This window comes from Prionailurus viverrinus, chromosome D3, assembly GCF_022837055.1.
Source record: "Prionailurus viverrinus isolate Anna chromosome D3, UM_Priviv_1.0, whole genome shotgun sequence".
Taxonomy (NCBI): domain Eukaryota; kingdom Metazoa; phylum Chordata; class Mammalia; order Carnivora; family Felidae; genus Prionailurus; species Prionailurus viverrinus.
Window position 1 is genome coordinate 95,747,400 of NC_062572.1, and position 18,818 is coordinate 95,766,217.

The following is an 18,818-nucleotide window of genomic DNA, read 5'->3' on the forward strand; positions in this document are numbered from 1 at the left end:
TCTCCCGGCAGCCATGTGGGCTTCGGCCCTCCGAGTGTGGGGGCTTCGCGAGAGGTTTCGGGCGCCGTTCGGTGGACGGCAAGCGGCTCTCCTTCCGGGCGGTGTCCGAGGCGTGCACAGCTCGCCAGTCCCGTGTGGCAAGAACCTACTCAAGAAGTTTGCTTCGAAAACCAAGTAATGCGCACCGAGTCTGGTTGAGGGGCTCCGGGGTGGGGGCGGTGCCCATGCAGCCGAGGCGACGCTCTCGAGTCAGGGGGCAGGGGGCAATGTCTACTGGGGGGGGAGTCCCTGGGGTGGGTAGGGGGCGGGGGGGGGCCGACGGGGCGGAGTCGGTCCCCACGGGGATGGGTCAGTGGGGCGGGGGTTGGTGCCCACGGAGATGGGTCCACGGGGCGGGGCTTCACGCACAGGCCTTGCCCTGGGGCCCTCGCTGCGGTCGGCCCGTTAGACCGATGCTTACGGAAGACTCGCAGGCAGTCGCACTCACTGGTTAGCATTTGCTCGTGTCCCCACTCAGCCCGCTTCGTCAGGAACGTACGAAGCAAAGTGGTGCGGACATTTCTGGTGGTTCTTGTAGATTCATCAGAGGGAAGGAAGAAAGCGCGCGCGTTTTCTTCCCATGTTACTGCTTCCTTTGTTGGCCTAATTGGAGGATAGTTTTCTTACCGTGAGAGAAGTAGAATACAGTGTGTTGGTTTTCGTCGCACGCTTTCAGTTCTGACTGTGGTAGATAGGGTTGTGTGCTTGTTTTATTTTAATAGATTAATTTTTAAAAACATTTTCAGAAAACTTGGCAGAGTACAGTTAGTTCCCGCGTGACCACACCCCACGTCTCTTACGTTAACATGTTAGCGGGGCACATTTGTCACCTTAAGGAGCCAGTACTGATACGTGATTATTAACTGAAGCATATGCCTTGTCCTAGTTAACTTTTTTGTTTTTAATTTTGTAATGTTTATTTATTTTTGAGAGAGAGAGAGAGAGAGAGCATGAGCGGGGGAGGGGCAGAGAGAGGGGGAGACACAGAATCGGAAGCAGGCTCCAGGCTCCGAGCCGGCAGCACAGAGCCCGACGCGGGGCTCGAACCCATGAACCGCGAGATCGTGACCTGAACCAAAGTTGGGTGCTGAACCGACTGAGCCACCTGGGTGCCCCTCAGTTTCCTTAGTAAAAACACCCTTTTTCTGTCCCAGGAGCCTATCCAAGGACCCCATTACATTTAGCCACTGCTCTTGACTGTCTGTTTTGTGACCTTGATGGGTTCAAGGAGTTACGGTTAGATATTTTCTACATATTTCTAGATATTTTCTGCTCCTCTCTTTGGATTTGTGTGATTTTTTTTTCTTCTAACGATTATGTTGGCATTGTGGGTTCTTGGGCGGAAGACCGTAGAAGGAAAGACCTACTCCCCATTCCATACTATTGTTTTTTTCAGTGTTTGTACATTTCTGAGGGGGGCAGGCAGAGGATCCAAAGCAGGCTCCAGGCTGAGAGCAGAACCCGACGTGGGGCTCGAACTCACAAACCGTGAGATCATGACCTGAGCTGAAGTCAGACGTTCAACCGAGTCACCCAGGTGTCCCCCCCCATATTATTTTCTTTAGGGGGACCTCACCGTGTGCAACCCACACCTCAGGAGGGGGAGTCATACTCTTGAATTGTTTGGAATTCTGTGAGAGATGCGTTTCTTGTCCTGCGTTTACTAATTTATGTCAGTGTGGACTTAACAGGTGTTAACTAATACTACTTTATTTTGCTCAGATTGTTTTAGCTCTTTCATTTAGACACACTCATCATTGTGGGTTTTGTGGTGGGTTTAAAAAAAAAAGTTTTCTTTTGTGCACTTTTTTCCTGGCACATCCTTTCTGGGCCCAAGAATCAGCCATTGCTCCAAGGGGCTCTGGTTGCTGTTATTGCAGAACGCCATCAGAAACGATGGTTTGAGAGCTGGCCTGTCTGTTAGACTTTTTCAGCTGACAAAGGAGAACGTACGTTAACTTTAACTCTGTATATACGCTTGCCTGTAAACGTTTCTATACGTGACCACCGTGTTGGTACACAGAGAGACGAGCCCATACTGATGTCCACATGGCTCATCTGGCGCCCTTTCCTCGCTTATCTGTAACCTCCCCCTGCAGCAGGTGGCCGGCCTCCCCTCCACCACCCTGTTACTCGTCCAACCCCAGCACGTGCATGGCCGCGCGGCCCTGGGAAGCTGCTTTCTCAAGTGTGGTACGGGGCTCAGTGCAGCTTGGTAGACATTTTTTAAGATTCTCTTTCTGCACCTTCGGGATTGGAAGTAGACCTTAAGTAAACATCAGAAGGTTGAATGAAAACTGTCTTGTCTCCCCTACAACCCTTGTTGATTAGATTCTAAATTCCTTAGCATCCCAGTGACATAATTTCTGTGCCCAAGTTTAGCCCCTTAAAAAGAATTTTGGTATTGGGGCGCCTGGGTGGCTCGGTCGATTAAGCATCTGACTTCAGCTCAGGTCATGATCTCACGGTTCGTGGGTTTGAGCCCCATGTGGGGCACTGTGCTGACAGCTCAGAGCCTGGAGCTGCTTCTGATTCTGTGTCTCCCTCTTTCTCTGCCCCTCCTCCGCTCGTGCTCTGTCTCTTTCTCTCTCTCAAAAATATATAAACATTAAGCAAATATAAAAAAAGAATTTTTGTATCATAGTATTGAGTTGGTGTGTATATTTTTTTCTTTCATTTGCCTTCAGTGTTATAGTTCTTACTTTCTCCCCACAGAAAGAAGTTTTGGTATGAAGGTCCTTCCTTGGGCTCTCACTTGGTAAGTCCAGAGTAGCAGCTGCTGTAGACTCTGGTGGGCGTGAGGTTCCAGAAGTCGGCAAAACTCCAGCCTGGCCATCCTTCCATTTCCAAGTTTGAATGCACAAGGTCTGCAGGCTGGGACTAGATACACTGGTAGAGTGAATTTTGACTTAAAAAAAAAAAAAAAAAGTCATACTAAAGTTTTCTGGAATGTTGTCTCTGTTATCAGATACTAACAGTGGTCTTTAGTGTGTGTGCATGACACGTGTAGATGTGCTGTAAAAGTTTATATAATAAATGGTTCTTGTTAGAAAAATTACATTGTGTGTTAAAAACCACTGAGTTGTGTATCTTTAGACAGGGAGAATTTTATGGTATGTGGATTATGTTTCAATGAGATTTTTAGGGAGGAAAAAATATATACTGACAGTACTTTTAATTTTGGAGGGGCGCTAGGTAAAATCTATGAAGGATCCAGGTCTGTAAATTGTATCTTAATGAATCAAGCTGAGATGGTTGAGGGTAACGTTGGTTTTTGTTTTTCAAGGTGCTAAGTCCTTCCCAGCTCCCTTTTTGTAGATTAGGACAAGTTTAACATACAGTTGTAATGGTGGCCTTTCTGTCTGTTCTTCTTGATGGAGATGTACAAGCCGTCCCAGTTGGAATTCCTAACGAAGACCACCTCAAAGAAAACCAGGAAGGACGACCAGGTGCGCCTGAGGGCCCTGAACGGCCTCCTCTACAAAGCGCTGACTGATCTGCTGTGCACCCCTGAAGTGAGCCAGGAGATCTGTGACCTGAATGTGCAGCTCTCCAAGGTAGACTGGGCCCGGGTGGGAGGAATCGGGGTGAGGCCCGCAGGCCTGCGTCTAGTGGTTAGAAAGACGCCGTGCGAGACTCAGGGTCTTTGAAGTTCTGTAGTGATGCCAAGTGGGACCATTCGAGTTGTGAAGACGGAGGGTACGTGTGCACATGTGTGTGTGGTGTGCAAGCACTGAGGGCGTCGTCAGATGCCCAGGAAGCACGATGGGTGGACGCGTGTGCGTTTGTCTTGGTGAGAAGACAGCAGGTGCCTCCCTGCAGTCTCCCTGTCCCTAGAGCGAGCTGAGCTGGAGGGAAATGGGAAAATAAGTGGTAGTTCCGGCGGTTCTGATGTGCGCTGTGGGCTTGGGGTCAGGGACGATGAGGGTTTGGATTCCGGGCCCAGCTTCACCCCTCGTGAGTGTGTGGCCGGAGATGGTGGCCTGTCGCGGTGCCCGCGGGAGCGCCTGCTTCTGGGTGGTGGGTGCCTGGAGCTGAAGACTGCCGATGAGCTGGTCTTCAGCCGCGGCCTGTGGTCCGCGGAAGCCCACGGAAGCGGACAGTGACTTGAGGCTGGGGTGGGTGGGACTCAGGTGTCTCTGACTTCAGACTTCTCGGCCTGCCGTGTGTACTGGAGGACGACCGTCTCGGCCGAGCAGAACGCGCACACGGAAGCCGTCCTGCGGAGGAGCGCCGCGCACATGAGGTGACCGCGCTCTTCGTGTCTGCTTCCGCACGCACCTTGTGTTTCCCTCTTGTTGCATTAAGTTTTTTTGCTTTGAAGGAAAATTTTGGACGCATTTTCTTAAATTTCAAGATGTAGTTTACATCTGCACGTGAGACGTCATCTTGGACAGCAGTTCTCACAGTGTGGCCCCAGACTTCTGGGGACTGCTGACACCCAGGTGTCCCTGTGGTCATTGTAGCTTCATGCCATGTGCTCCCAGTAAAACACAATGCCACTTCGGTTTAAGGATATCTGTGATGGGGCGCCTGGGTGGCTCATTCGGTTGAGCCTCTGACTTCGGCTCAGGTCATGATCTCACGGTCTGTGAGCGTCGGGCTCTGTGCTGACAGCCTGGAGCCTGCTTCGGATTCTGTGTCTCTCTCTCTCTGCCCCTCCCCTGTTCATGCTCTGTCTCTGTCTCAAAAATAGATAAACATTAAAAAAAAAACAAAAAACTATCCATGATGAATAAGCAAAAGTTACTAATTTTATTAAATCCTAAGTCTTGGGTACCTGTCGTTGTAATGTTCTGTGTGGTGGGAAGGAAGCCTAAAATAACCTGTGCTGATGTGGTTGTCTGGGAAACACACAGTTGATTGTGAGCTGAAATAGACACTGTTCACTGGAAATGACAAGTGAACCACAAGCTGTGGTTTTTTCAGATTTGGGTATTTGACACATTTTCTCTAAAATGAGCAAAGTGAACCTGTCCCTTCAGGGAAAACAACTGACTGTACTTGTTGCCAGTGATAAAATTCAAGCTTTCAAGTGAAAATTGATTTTAGAAAACCTGTATCCACCACCGTGATTTTGGTAGCTTTCTGATACTTAAAGACTCTCGATGAGAACGTTGGTCATGTTGACAAATGCAGTGTCATACTGTTCAGTGTGTCAGCATTCTGCAAATCTGGGTAATTTGGTGAGCCAGTGTTTTCCAAATGACTAACGCCTGAAGTTACAAACTCAAGCATAGGGAAAGAGCCGTTCGAGGTCAAGATACACCAGTGGATTTTAATATGACAGTGACACTCATTGATCTGGTTTCAGATTCCACGCTGCAACTAACTTTAACAGTATCCTTTGTTGAGTTTTTGTGGAGTGTCGGAGAAGATCCATTCTTTTCTGGAGTGGTGTTCATTTGCTCCTTTTCCAGTTACAGGGCAGTGTGAGGCCGGATCTTCCAGTCCAGCCAGAATAACAGAGCAGCTTGGGTGCAGCGGGTAGAATGTCTCCCATTAAGCTGGGCATTAGAGAGATTCGTGACTATGTAAACAGGGCCACGTTTCTCAATCATTTTTTTGGGAATAATTATCTTCAATGGTTTAGTTATTTTTCATTAAAAATCCCACGTAAACATTTAATAGGTTTGTTATCTTGAATGAATGAATGTCTGTTTTTCAAATTCTCACTTTTAATTTATAGTGTAGTAGATACAGATAGATACAGCACTCATCAACGAAAGCTCTTGGGTGTGCTCAGTAAGTTTTAAGAGTATAAAGAGGTCTTGAGACTAAAAAGTTGAGAACTACCGAGGTGGGTGCTAGGAAAGGAGTTACTGTGTTTTCTCCCCAGTCTTAAGAAATGCAGAAACCTAACCAAGCAGCACTCAGAACTGGATTCCCTCCTTCCCGCTTCCTTCCTCTCTCTGTTCCTCTCGCCTCTCCCTTGTACCTCACACTTCACTTTTAGGAGAGGGGGATGGAATCCTATGTGGAACTAGGGTTTGCACATACCGTCTGCTTCAGCTCAGCTGACATCATTCCCCGGAGGCCCTAGGAGTCTCTTTAGAGGAGAGTATTAATTGTGTATCAAGGAGTGCTCAGTTAATTTCACTTTTCTCTTGTTAACAGAAACAAGAAAAAGATTTCTGACAAGTGTTGTACTAACAGCATTGCTTTCTGATGAGTTTCTGGGTAATCAGAAAATCCAACCGAACAGACCGTCCCTTTCCGCAGCTCTTCTGCTCACCTGAGGTTTGGTGTAGAGGCTCTCCTGTAATCACGGGCCAGGACCTGCTGTCGCTGTGTGCAGAGAGGCTGTGCTCACCAGTGTTTTCGCCGCGGACTGGCTGCAGCCAGTTCACCTTAGTCTGCTTGTATCAGTGACCGATGCAGAGAATGACATGTGCCTGAGGATGGCTGAGGACCTCGGTGCACTTGTGTGGCCTTGGTGCCAGTGGATGTCCACTGGAACGAAGCCGAGGCGGGTTGTTGGTGCCCAGACCACGCAGCCCACTGCCACGGTGCTGCCCGGGAGGCGTCTAAGCGAAGATCAGATTATTCGTTAGGATCTCAAGAGTTGCATTCAGGCAGCTAAAAATAGTTGTGATGATGTGTTTTGTATCCCTTTTGTGATGTGGCGGTTGCCTGCGGAAGACTTTCCTGGGCTGACGTGTTGGTGTTTTGAGTAACGTGATAAGCAGATCTTCTGTCTTACCTCTCCATGAGGTTACTGTATATTTTTCTGTCCGCTAAGTGTCACCTGCAACACACAGTGTGCCTTGTCTCTCTCCAGGCACATTTTGATGTCCCAGCAGACCCTGAGGAACGTGCCGCCGATAGTGTTTCTTCGGGACAAAGGAAATGCGGCTCTAGCTGAGGTAAGGCTAAGTGACTTTCCATAATGAGCTTTTATATGAGTAAGATTTTAGATTTAATTTTGAGAGATTCAGATGATGTGTACAGTTAAAGGAAGCAACCCTTGGCGGGTACAAATGAAAAGTGAGGCTCCCATGCCTCTGTCCCGGCCAGACTCCCCAGAAGGAACCACTCTTCAGGCTTCAAATTTTAACTGCTTACCACTGTATCTCTCACCAGGACACCAAGTCTCTGTTTCTTGTCTTACAAAGTTGATGCAGGCAAAGCTGCCTCCCTCCCTGGATCTGACCGTCTGCAGTTACTTTACACCAGAGGTTACTTCTGTAACCGTTTTGTATAATTTCCCTTACTTTAAATACTGTGAATTATGAGGTCTAAAACCTGTGTGTAAGTATATGCGTGTATGTATTTGTATCTGTGTGGTGTTACCTGGTGGTCATTAAGATACGTCACACTTTTTAAAAGTTTACAAAACCCCCAGTAAGTAGCACTTATGATTATAATTAGGTAGCTGTTATTCACTGCAGGACTAGGTAGTTTTTAGAGCCACAGAGGAAAACAAGTCTAGTCGGACATTTTTATCTTTGTTATTCATTATACAAGCAACACTGAAAACCTTATACAAACAATAACCTTGATAGGTAGGGGCTTTTCCTAGCGACAAAAGGAGACGGAGGAGTGAAGTGACCAGTGCCAGCTTTAGAGAACCCGGGAGAGCATAGGTTAGGCGTTTGCCGGGGAGAGTGCAGCAGGGAGCTCACGCGTGCACGTCCGGTTGAGTTGGTGGAAGGAAGTACCTCTGCTCTCACCATCCCAGGCTTGTCCCTCTCTCGCCAGCGAGGTCCTACCTGGCTCCGTGGGCTCCTTTCTAGAAAAAGTGATTGGAAGGAGGGAGGCGCAGACAGTGCTCGAAGCATCCTGGAGCGGTTCTTTCTCTAGAGATGCTGCTGCTGCTGGGTATTCGCGGTGGAGGCCCCGCGTCTGTCCTCTGTGCCCTTCCTGTGCCGGGGGCAGAGTTAGGCTTCTGCCAGGCTCGCTGTCACTGTAGTTAGAAGCAAGCAGGGGCCCGACCGAGGGGTCTCTGAGGGGGGCAGGTGGCTAGCCGAGTGCACGGTCATCACGGTCATTATTGGCTGGCTCTTGCGGAAGTCAGTGCGGGGGTTTTGAGACCCTTATGTCTGTTTGTAAGAGAGTTGAAGTCAGCCAGTGGCAAAGTAATCTGGATAGACACGCAGATTTGAAGTTGGGGTTTGTGGGTGAAACTTGGAGTCTCGTACCCTCAGCGTACGTGTGTGTCGTGTGGGCTGCATGCGTGGAGGCGTCGCGGGTGGTGGGAAGTGGTAGCGGCCGGCGGTGGTCGCAGCGCGTACTTTGCGGTGTCAGGAAGCAGAGAGGCACCAGCTCCGTCCAGGCCGAGCCCCGAGGGGCACTTGGCTTCGCTGCCGTCACTGCCGGTAGGCCCCGACGTCACTGGTGTCGGGAAGAAAGCGGGAACGGAAACCACAGGGAGGTACGGCACGTGCCCTTCCCCCGCAGCGGTTGACATTAAACGGTGACCATACCGAGCAGTGGAGGAATCACGGGGCTGCGGCCCTGCCACCCCGTGGTCCCGTGGAAGCCGCGCACGCACATCCTGTGACCCAGAGCTCCCGCGGGGGGGCCCACGGAAACGCGTGTCCGCCAGAGGTGTGCGGGTGCTGGTGTTGGGGTTTCTTGTAGTGCCTAGCTCTGATTCAGCCGTGGAGGGGTGAATGCGGAGCCCCAGGCGAGGCCGTGGTCCCTGTGATTCTGTCTGTGGGACGTGCAGGGACACGTGCGACCGGTCTGTGGTGACGGAAGTCAATAGTGCCTGTCTTTGGGCAGGGAGTGGGCAGGAGGGGCTCGAAGTTTCCTGGGGTTCATCTCCTTAAACGTCAGGGGGATGTCCACAGGCACAGTCCCTTTGTGACATGTCATTGAGCCGTATGCCTTGATGTCCTTGCGCTTTTCCCGTGTATTACATTTCAGTCAAAGGGTTTGTACAATGTCGATTTTGTCATATTTACAAAGGACGAAAAATAGATTTTTAAAGAAAATACATAAACTGTGTTCCCAGCATTGGGATTTATTACACATTTGCTGGTCTCCCCGCTTCTGAGAGCAGGCGTGGCTGGGCCGTGCTCGCCTCGCCCCACGGGCCTCATGCTAGAGCCTGGACTTCTCCTTGGGGTGGGCACTGAGCCGCTTCCGTCCTCGCCCGAGGTTCTGTGCATGCGGAGTTCGGCTGGGACTCAGCCCTGCAGCCTGTGTTGACGTGTTAGGGTTTTGTGGTGTCTGCATTGGTTCTTTGTTAAGACTTTTAACGAAAGCTTTGGTGCGGCAGGATTTACCCAGAGGCCCGCCCCATCCTCACCCTTCCCACCACCCATCTTTTTTTTTTTTTTTTTTAAGTTCTATATCTCTACACCCAACGTGGGACTTGAACTCATGACCCTGAGGTCAGGAGTTGGATGCTCTTCCGACCCAGCCAACCGGGTGCCCCAAGTTTTCCTTGTTAGATTTCTGCAATTTCACACCTAGAACGTTGTCTTGGCACCTGGCTGCTTTTGCTCAGCACTGTTTTCGAGATTCACGTTGTTTCGGTGTGAGTGGTTCCTTTTTTCTTGGTAAGTGGGGTCATTATACGAATATGCTATGTTTCATTTGTTCACCTTCTCACGGACGTTTGTCTGTCTTTCTAATTCTCGGTTGCTCTGAGTGAAGCTGTTGTGAACATGTGTGTACACGTTTTTGTGTGGATGGACGTTTCTGTGTCTCTTAAGTCAGCACGTAGGAGTGGCAAGTGTCTGTAATTGTGAGGAAGCCGCCCGTTGCAGGTGAGCGGGGCGCCGTGGCGTGGCTCACGTGTGTCTTCTCGATGGCTAGTCGAGCACCTTCCCCTGTGCCTGGTGGCCTTTCCTTGTTTCGTCAGGTCCCACCAGGTCTTTTGCCCAGTCTTGTGAGTTGTGCTCAGGGTGGACCTTCACAGGATGGCCACGCGTCCTGTCCTTGTCGGGTGCGAGCACACGTTCTCCCAGCCAGCTTGGGAGACCCACGCTTGGTCCTCGTGTTGTGGCATCGTTAGTGCTGTTTCTGGTATTTTCTGTGGACTGACTTTTCCCTCGGTTCTGCCGTTGGTTTGCGATGATGCAGTCTGTTGCTGCAGAACGCCGGGCCCTGGTCCCGGATCTGGGCCGTCCCGGGCCGGCACTGTGGCCAAGTAGGGTCCAGGTGTGTGTCCTGGGCACGCAGGTAGAGGTGGGAGCCGCCCCCGGTATCCGGGGAGCAGGGGCCGGTGTAGCGCCCTGGGCTCAGCAGTGGTGTGCGTGCCCCCACCGAGGGGAGCTCTTGTTTCCAGATTGGGCCCCTCAGACACCTTGGAGCTGGATTCGCATGCCACGCCCCTGACTGTGGCTTTGTTGCTATGCCAGGAGGCTTTCTTTTCCCAAACACACAAGTTCTGTGGCAAAGTTCAGTTTAAGTGTTTTATACAACTTCATTCGGAATCAGGAAACGTTACTTAATTGAGCTAATAGTTAACTGGTTTCTTCATAAATTTGACTGAAATTTACAAGTTTTAAGTGTAGTTTTAGGAAAGTCTCGGTTCGTTATTAGAGAAAATGTGATTGTTAAGTAACAGGTGTTTGAAAGCACAGACTGGTGAATGGCCTCATCCCTGGGGGATGTCACCGGAGGGGCACGGAGGACAGTTGGAAGGCCTGTGTCTGAGCTGGGCCGTGGTGCAGGTGGCACAGAGGTGTGGCTTACTGAATTGCTCTCTATGCCCCTTTCCAGGTTGATTGGTTACTGGCAAATGCTGATTTTGGGCCCCCAGAGGAAAGAGAAGACCGTGTGCAAAGTGATGCCAGGTACACGTGGACATGGTTTTGATTGTCCTGGGCAAATGCCCTGGTGTGATTCCCACGGCAGCTGCCCAGTTCTGCACCCCTGGCCGTGCACTGCCCCAGCAGCCTGGCAGTGACCTGTGGCGGGTCCTGGGGGCAGTCTGCAGTGGTTCTGAGTACTCAGCAAGGCTGCTCGGAGTGCCTCGGTGGTCTGCCCGACAGTGCTGGAGCCCATGGCATCTGCCATCGCCACGGTAACTCCTGGAGAGGGGACAGGTGTCTCTCCCTCGCCCTGTTTTTCCACCCGGCACATTTTTACTGAGCATGTCCTGTGGCTCTGTTCTAGCATGTATAATACGTATGTGAATAGAACAGACATTGGGGTCTTTGGAGCTTGCATTTTGCTGGCGGAGACCCACAGGGAGCAGTGAATCCACAGATGATTGTGTGTCAAGAAGGGCATGTAGGACACCCCTTCCGGTGGGGGGGGGGGTCAGGAGGTGGGGGCGGTGCTGCAGCTGAGAAAGAGACGTGAGCTGTATGTGGAGGGGCCCCGTTCCGGGTTCCGGAAGAGCTTCAGCAGGTCCTGAGCCTGTGTTCTCAGAGCAGGCACGTCAGCGTCAGGGGCAGCACTGTCAGGACTTGGGTGGGGCCCCCAGAGACCTGCTTGCCAGGGGAGGGGACGCTGCGCCCCGAGGGCCCCTGGCAGCAGTAAGTGCCCACATCCCGGACCAGTAGGGAGTTGAGCCTTCCGTAGCTGAGCAGGAGGGGGGTCAGAGGCAGGACACGGCCATGTTTGGGTTTTGACAAGTACCCTGAGTGGCACATGTAAAGGACCATACCCATAATTCTGCCTGACGGGCCTAGCACGCTGGCTGTATTTGGGGAAAAGCAACTGAGAGGGCATCTGACGGGAGGGCTGTGTCCAAGGTGTCCTGGGCTGCACCATACACGGGGGCGGAGCCCCTTCCCCGTGCCATATCCCCCAGCCTCCCTCGGACATCAGTGGGTCCACCAGGAGGTGGCCAGGAGCCCCCACACCGCCCGGCTTCACCCACGCTTCACCTGACGTCTCTTCTCCCCTCCAGGGGCTGTGGGGCCCTGGACGCCCCTTCACGCAGCACCCAGGGCCCTGCCGCCTGCTCAAGTCTGTGTGGGATTGATCACGAGGCGCTCAACAAACAGATCATGGAATATAAGAGGAGGAAAGAGCGAGGGTGCAGGAGCGAGAGCCCCGCGGAGTCTCCACTGACACACACACGAGAGGGAAACGTGGCAGCCACACCCTGCGCAGATGGCGACCTCTCCTGTGAGAACCACCTGTCGGGGGCAGCGAGCAGCCACCCGGACCCTGACCTGGATGGCTCCCGAGGGGCGGCAGGAAGGGCGGAGGTGACTGAGGGGCGGAGAGGGGGTGAGGTGTGAGGCTCTGCTGGGCGGAACCACGGTCCCACCGCCCGGGCAGCCTTGTGCCTTAGCCTGAGAAGGAAGGGGGCCTGTGGGGACAGTCGGGCGTCTTTGTCCCGCTTTTCACCCCTCGTGGGCTCCCAGCAAGCAAGGCGGAGCGTCGCCTTGTGTGTGATCCCGCTCATTCCCTAATCGCTGTCCTCCTGGCGGACTTGGAATGGCCCCACGTCTAGTTTTCCCCCAGGCAGGACCGCTGCCATGCAGGGAGTGTGGGTCAGGGGCGTCACAGCACTGTTGGAAGGAAGTGAAAGAAACCCTGCTCCACGTGTGACCTAGAGCAGCTGCTCCCGGACGAGGGGCACCTCTGTTTCCCCAGTGTCATCAGTGTCTAGATGCTGAGGACGGCATCAGCGTGGCTTGGATGATGAGACGGGCGCTAGTGAGGTGGAGCAAGGAGGCTCGGGACTTGGCTTTTGTAAACAGTGTCAGGAAGGAAGCACTGCTGTCCCCTGGGCACCTTCTGGCATCTGGTACCAGGGCCGGTGCCCAGCAGGCAGGCGGCACCGGCAATGCCGCCTTTGTGGGCACAGCAGCCCCTGTTGAAGGGACCTGTCATGGGACACGGGCGGACCACTGGGAAGCTCTAGGCATGTAGCTGCCCAGGTGGCACTCAGGTGATCCCATCTGCCCCGGAAGGTGCTCGTAGCCGCGTGTGTGGAGCATTTCACCTGGGAGTGCGGTTGCTGGCGTGCAAACTGTCAGCTTGTGAAAATGTACGTGCTTTGCTCTAACCAGGAGTGGGAAGACACACCTTGAGCCTGCTGTCCGGAAAGAGGAGTTCATTCACCACATTCCCGGGAGGTGGGGACATGCCGTGCAGGGCCACTTGGGGAAGCTCCAGGATCAGTCAGGAGGCTGAGGGAGAGGAGAACGTGTGGCTTCTGCAGGAATGAATGGCCGAGGCTGGGTAGTGTGAGTAGTTTCAGCAGGCTCTGGGCTATAGGAGTGCTTTCTGCATGTTGAGTCCTGGCCCTGGGGGATGTGCGGCAGAGGAAATACTGGCTGGTGTGCAAGAGCCAGATGAAGGAGGTGGTTGGGAGTGTGGGCTCTGGATCTGTGGGTCTGTACATAAAATGTGAGTTTACAGGGGAATGGTTCACTGTCTGTAGGAATTAGCCCTGGGAGGGGCAGTGTCTCCGCAGCCAGCAAGGCCCCCGTGATGTCATAACATCACAAATACACGGTATAAAAACCCTGACTGATACAGGACCCTGCAGCACCAGGCAGCCCGTTCTGCTGACCGTAGATCTGGTCTCCACTGCCGAAGGTGTCCAGACGTCCGTGCGGAGCAGCGGGAACAAGCCTGGATTCCTGGATTGTGAGCTCAGTGTGCCGTGGACGTGTGTTGTGTGTCAAGTAACGGGCACTGGGAGAGGCCGGTGCAGGGTGCTGGCCTGCTCTTTTCTTTCCTCTTTTCCACCTGTGCTTCCAAAAGTCAACAAACGGCAGGAAAAAGGTGTGTTTTCAGACCGGGAAATTCTGTGCTCCGTACTCCTACCGATTGTCTTAGGCTCTCCCTGTAAGTACAGTTGGAGACCAGAAACGGGGCCAAGACTAGATCGGAGACCGAGGGGCTGCCTGGTGGTGTGGACTGGTTTTACAGGGTTAAAGGTCACGCTAACAGCATCTCTGTTAGCTGCTGGCATTTGGTACTCTGTACCTTTGTAAGGGTTCATCTTCTCTTTGGGGTGGAAAGAACCCTCACTAAGCACAGGACCTCTGAGTGCAGAGAGTGCTTCCTACTTCACCTTGGCGTTTGTTAGAAGGACTTGGAACTTCAGGTACACAGTGTTCACGGAGCTTCTGGGTTGTCGTGTGGAGGTTTGGGGTGGGCCTGGCAGCTCTGTGCCTTCCTGGCGCCGCCTTCTTCTGCCTCGTCCCAGGCCACTCCCTCTCGTACAAGCCGGGCGTCTACGGGGGAGCTTCAGCTGGCAGCCAGCAGTCCCACCCTGGAAAGGACTGAGTAGCCTGAGAACAGAACTGAAAATAACCACATGTCAAGCAGCTGAAACACCGAACAGGACAGAAAATTTGACAGGCTTCCATGGGAAGACTGCCCGGAAGACCATCGTTTTCAGTCTTTGAACGCTCACTTCATGTTCGGAAGGGTTTCCTCCCTCGAGTCTTCCCTCTGACGTCTTGGCCTTTTAGGTCCTATCAGTAAGGTTCAGGATATCTCCAACTTTTTAAAAGAATTTTTTTAATGTTTATTTACTTTTGAGAGAGACAGAGACAGAGCATGAGCAGGGGCGGGGCAGAGAGAGAGGGAGACGCAGAATTGGAAGCAGGCTCCAGGCTCCGAGCCGTCAGCACAGAGCCCGACGTGGCGCTTGAACCCATGAATGGCAAGATCATGACCTGAGCTGAAGTCAGATGCTCAACCGACTGAGCCACCCAGGCGCCCCGAGGATATCTCCAACTTTTTTACGGCACCTTTTCTGTTCAAGAGTTTGTGATACATGCATTGTTTTTTTGAAACTGAAAAGTGCTTAGAATAAAGCATATTCAACGTGCCCGAGTTAAATCTATGACACATGTAAGCTCTAGAGTGAAATAAATGATCCATTTGCTCCCTGTCACCCCGTGGGAGGGAGAAAAGCCTGTGCTCCTCCGGCCCTTACTTCCCTTGTGTTCCACGCCCTCCTGTTGAGGTGTGGAGACCTGTTTCTGAGATCCCGTGTCCCAGGATTTGCTCAGTTCTTACTTAAAGGCTATCGAAATTACATAAAGTGTAGAACTGGGAAGAATGTGTCACGTGACAAAATAGAACTCACAATTGCCTTTCGGTAGGTTGAGATGTAGAACCAAAGTTAATCAAGTGAAGCTTGATAGGGCTATATGTAAATTCTTGTGATTAAGATTTAAAATATTATTCAACTGCAGCATTGCACCATCAGTGAAAGCAGTCTGGTGGTTGCAGCATGTGTCCTAACCAGTCTGTGGCCGGTGTGGCTGCGGAGGCAGGGGGGAGGTGGTGGAGTGGGGAGGAGGGAGGTGGTGGCAGGAGGCCATGGAGGGAGGCCGGCCCTGCGGCCCTGCCTTGTACTCGTCTACACAGTCTACACAGCTGTCGTCTAACGTTCAGTTCCTGGAACCTAGGACTTACGTAGTGGGAAGGGCCAGAGGGGAGGGGGAGGGGGAGGCAGCCTCCAGAAGTGGTGCGGTGATCCCGTAGCAGCGGGGCACCCCGGCCGGGACCCGACAGCAGACAGACCCGACAGCAGACACTAAGTAGGAGGCAGATTCAAAGTGCCCTCGACCCTGAACTCCCAGCCTGGACACCACCCGCACCCCCCCGCACCCCCTCCAAGTCAGAGTCGGCCTTGCGGCTGTAGGTTTGCCTTGGGAGTCAGAGCTTCTTGCTAAGCATCCTTCCACTTTCACTTAAGCCCTTTTCCCCTGCAGTCATGAGCCCAGCCCCCACCCACACCAGCCTCCGGGCTCCCTTCTCTCAGGACCCTGGTGGCATCGCTTGTAACAGAGCCTCACTTGGCACCACCCGTCACCTGCCCCCGTTCCTGTGACGTCATGTTTGCACGTGCTCTTCCCCCCTTTCTGCCTCACCTTGGGGAGGGGGCCACCTTTGGGGAGCCTTCTGTGAATGCCCAATTTCGGTTGCGGTGCCCTAAATTCCCATAGCTACGACCTCACTGCACTGATTGCTGAGTCAGCGTCTTGTCTGCCTCTTGCATGAGGTTTCCCAGGCCAGAGTATAATACGTGTTGATCGACTAATGGACCGGCGGGGTCTGCTTCGAGTCAGGAGAACGTGGGCAGTAGATGCAGGCGTGGCCTGAGGCCCTTTTTCACCCTGGGCCTGAGAAAAGCTGAGGCAAAGCAGAACGTACGGCCAAAAGGAAGACTGAGAAAGAGCCACCTGTGACCAGATTGCAGCAGAAAACCAGGGCTTCGGGTTAAAAGAAACAGGAAGAAGGCAAGGTGCAGCTTTTGTATATTCAGGGAGAACAGATGCCAGCCTCGTGCTGCAGGGAAGGACTTCCCGTCCGCTTGGCTCTGAAGCCTGCCGCTCTGGGCTCAGTACTCAGTCCGCCAGCGGCGACCTCCGTGCTCAGCACCCTCGGTGTCCGTGGGGAGAACGGCATCCGCTTCAAAGGTCAGTGAGGGTATACTGAAATGCGTGAACGCCGACTTAGTGGAGCCTGGCACGTGCTTTGTAGTCCCCTTCTGCTTAGGAGCTTGGTTTTATTGACGAGCAAAGGGATCGAGGGGAAGCGTTCATTCAGTGTCTGGTGGAGGGTGTGCACGGCCTACCTCACGAGGACGCGCGGAGCACCGTGTACACGTGCTCGCACTGGAGGCCCGGTGGCCCTCTGCAGTGTGGCCCCACGGACACGGCTAGGTTTTCACGTCTTGGTGACACGCCAAGATGATAGGAGAGCAAAGTCTGTTCTATTGGAAGTCACATGTGTCTGCCAGCAACAAACACAGAGCTTCATAGGTGAAGACGTCCCTCTAGGACCCTAAAATCCTGTTGTGAGAACAGAGGCTCAGCGTTCCGGCCTCAGGTTTATCTTGAAGAATGTGAGCACGCGCCTGTGCGACTTGTTAGCATTAATTTGAATACTGTACAGCTCTAGGAAGCGGAGTTTGAGGAACAGAAAGAAAAAAAAAGTTAATGGGACCTAAGGGACCTGTGGGATCCCACCGAGCAGACCAACGTATGCATTGTGGGCATCCCAGAAGGAGACGAGAGAGAGAGAGAGAGAGAGAGAGAGAGAGAAAGTATTGGAAGAAACAATGGCTGAACGTTTCCCAAGTTTGAGGAAACACCCAGGAATCTCAGTGAACTCTCAAGATGAACTCAGAGACCCACACTAAAACACATAAACTTTTTGTTTTTTAATTTTTTTTAAATGTTTATTTTGGAGAGAGAGTGTGAGTGAGGGAGGGGCAGAGAGAGAGAAGGAGACACAATCCGAAGCAGGCTCCGAGCTGTCAGCACAGATCCTGACGTGGGGCTCAAACCCACAGACTGTGAGATCATGACCTGAGCTGAAGTCGGATGCTTAACCGACTGAGCCACCCAGGAGTGCCCCCCCCCCCTTTTTTAAGTTTGAGAGAGGCAGACAGCATTAGTGGGGAAGGGGCAGTCAGAGAAGGGGAGAGAGAGAGTCCCAAGCAGGTGCTGTGCTGCCAGCCCAGAGCCCGGTCACGACCTGAGCAGAAATCAAGAGTCAGACACTTAATCGACTGAGCCCCCCAGGCGCCCCAGACACATAAACATGCGAAAAGCCAAACAAAGCATCTTGAAGCAGCAAGAGAGAAGTAAATCAATACATATAAGGGAATCCCAGGTAAGATTAACAGATTTCCATCAGAAACCAGAGGTCAGGAGGCAGTGGGTTGACATACGCAGAATGCTGAAAAGAAAAACTTTCAACCAGGAATTCTGTATTCAGCAAATGTCCTTCAAAGGTGAGGGAGAAATTAAGACATTTTTAGGTAAATAAAAGCTGAGGGAGTGCCATTACTATTAGACCTGCCCTTGAAGCGATGCTTAAGTCCTGCAGGTGAAATGAAAGACAGTGGAGCGTAACTTAAAGCTGTATGGAGAAATAAAGATCTCAGTAAAGAAAAATATATGGCCAATGATAAAAACTAGTATTTTTAGGACAGTTTGTAACTCCACATTTTGATTTCTACGTAATTTAAGAGACTAGTGCGTTCGGAATACTTAATTTATGTTTTGTGACAACAACTGAGAGGGCTGGGGACAGAGACGTTAAAGGAGAGTGTGTGTGTGTTACCGAAATCAAGCTGGTATAAATACAGGGTGTCGAATGTAATCCTCACGGTAACCACAAAGGAGACAGCTGTAGTGTATATATACAAAAGGAAATGGGAAAGGAATTTAAATGTTTCACTACTAGACAACGGCAATAACAAACTAAACACAAAAGAAGACAGTAATGCAGGGAATGAGGGACAAAAAGAAGCTGAAGGCACATAACAAATAGAAAAATGACAAAAGTCCTTCTCTGTAGTTATCTTACATGTGGATTACAAGTGGATTAAACTCTTCAATGTAAAGACAGAGATTGCCAGAATGGATAAAAAGCCATCATCCAAATAACATGCTGTCTCCAAGAGACTCTAGATCCAAAGCTATAAATAGTGAAAAGCGAGAGGATGTGAAAAGATGTTCCATGCAAATAATAACCAATGATAGCAGGAGTGGCTACACTAATATCAGATAAAAATGTGTTTAAATTTTCAAAAATTACAAGAGATAAGGGAGGGCACTATAAATACAAATTTCAGTGAAACAATACATAACAATTATAAACATTTACACATCTAATGGTAGGCCACTGAAATGCGTGAAGCAAAACTTGACACAACTGAATGGAGAAACAGTTCTACAATGATAGTCGGAGACCTTAATACTCCTCTCATAACCGTGGGCACATGAACCAGACAGAAGCAGGGAAATCGAGGACTTAACACGATAAGCCAACTAGAGCGAACACGTACCAGACACCAGCCAACAAGAGCACGTGCGTTGCTCTCAGGTGCACGTGGGACATTTTCCGTATGTCAGGCCACAGATTAAGTTTCAAGAATT

General features: G+C 51.6%; 1 protein-coding gene across 1 annotated transcript; it reads left to right on the plus strand.

The window, feature by feature from the left end:
• RBFA (ribosome binding factor A) lies at positions 1–14,746 on the plus strand. The gene is made up of 7 exons (XM_047827039.1): positions 1–174; positions 2,755–2,797; positions 3,420–3,596; positions 4,173–4,285; positions 6,821–6,905; positions 10,717–10,790; positions 11,855–14,746. Exons 1-7 carry the CDS (start codon positions 14–16, stop codon positions 12,189–12,191), a joined length of 990 nt encoding a protein of 329 aa, XP_047682995.1. The 5' UTR covers positions 1–13; the 3' UTR covers positions 12,192–14,746.
• The last annotated feature ends 4,072 nt before the right edge of the window (positions 14,747–18,818 follow it).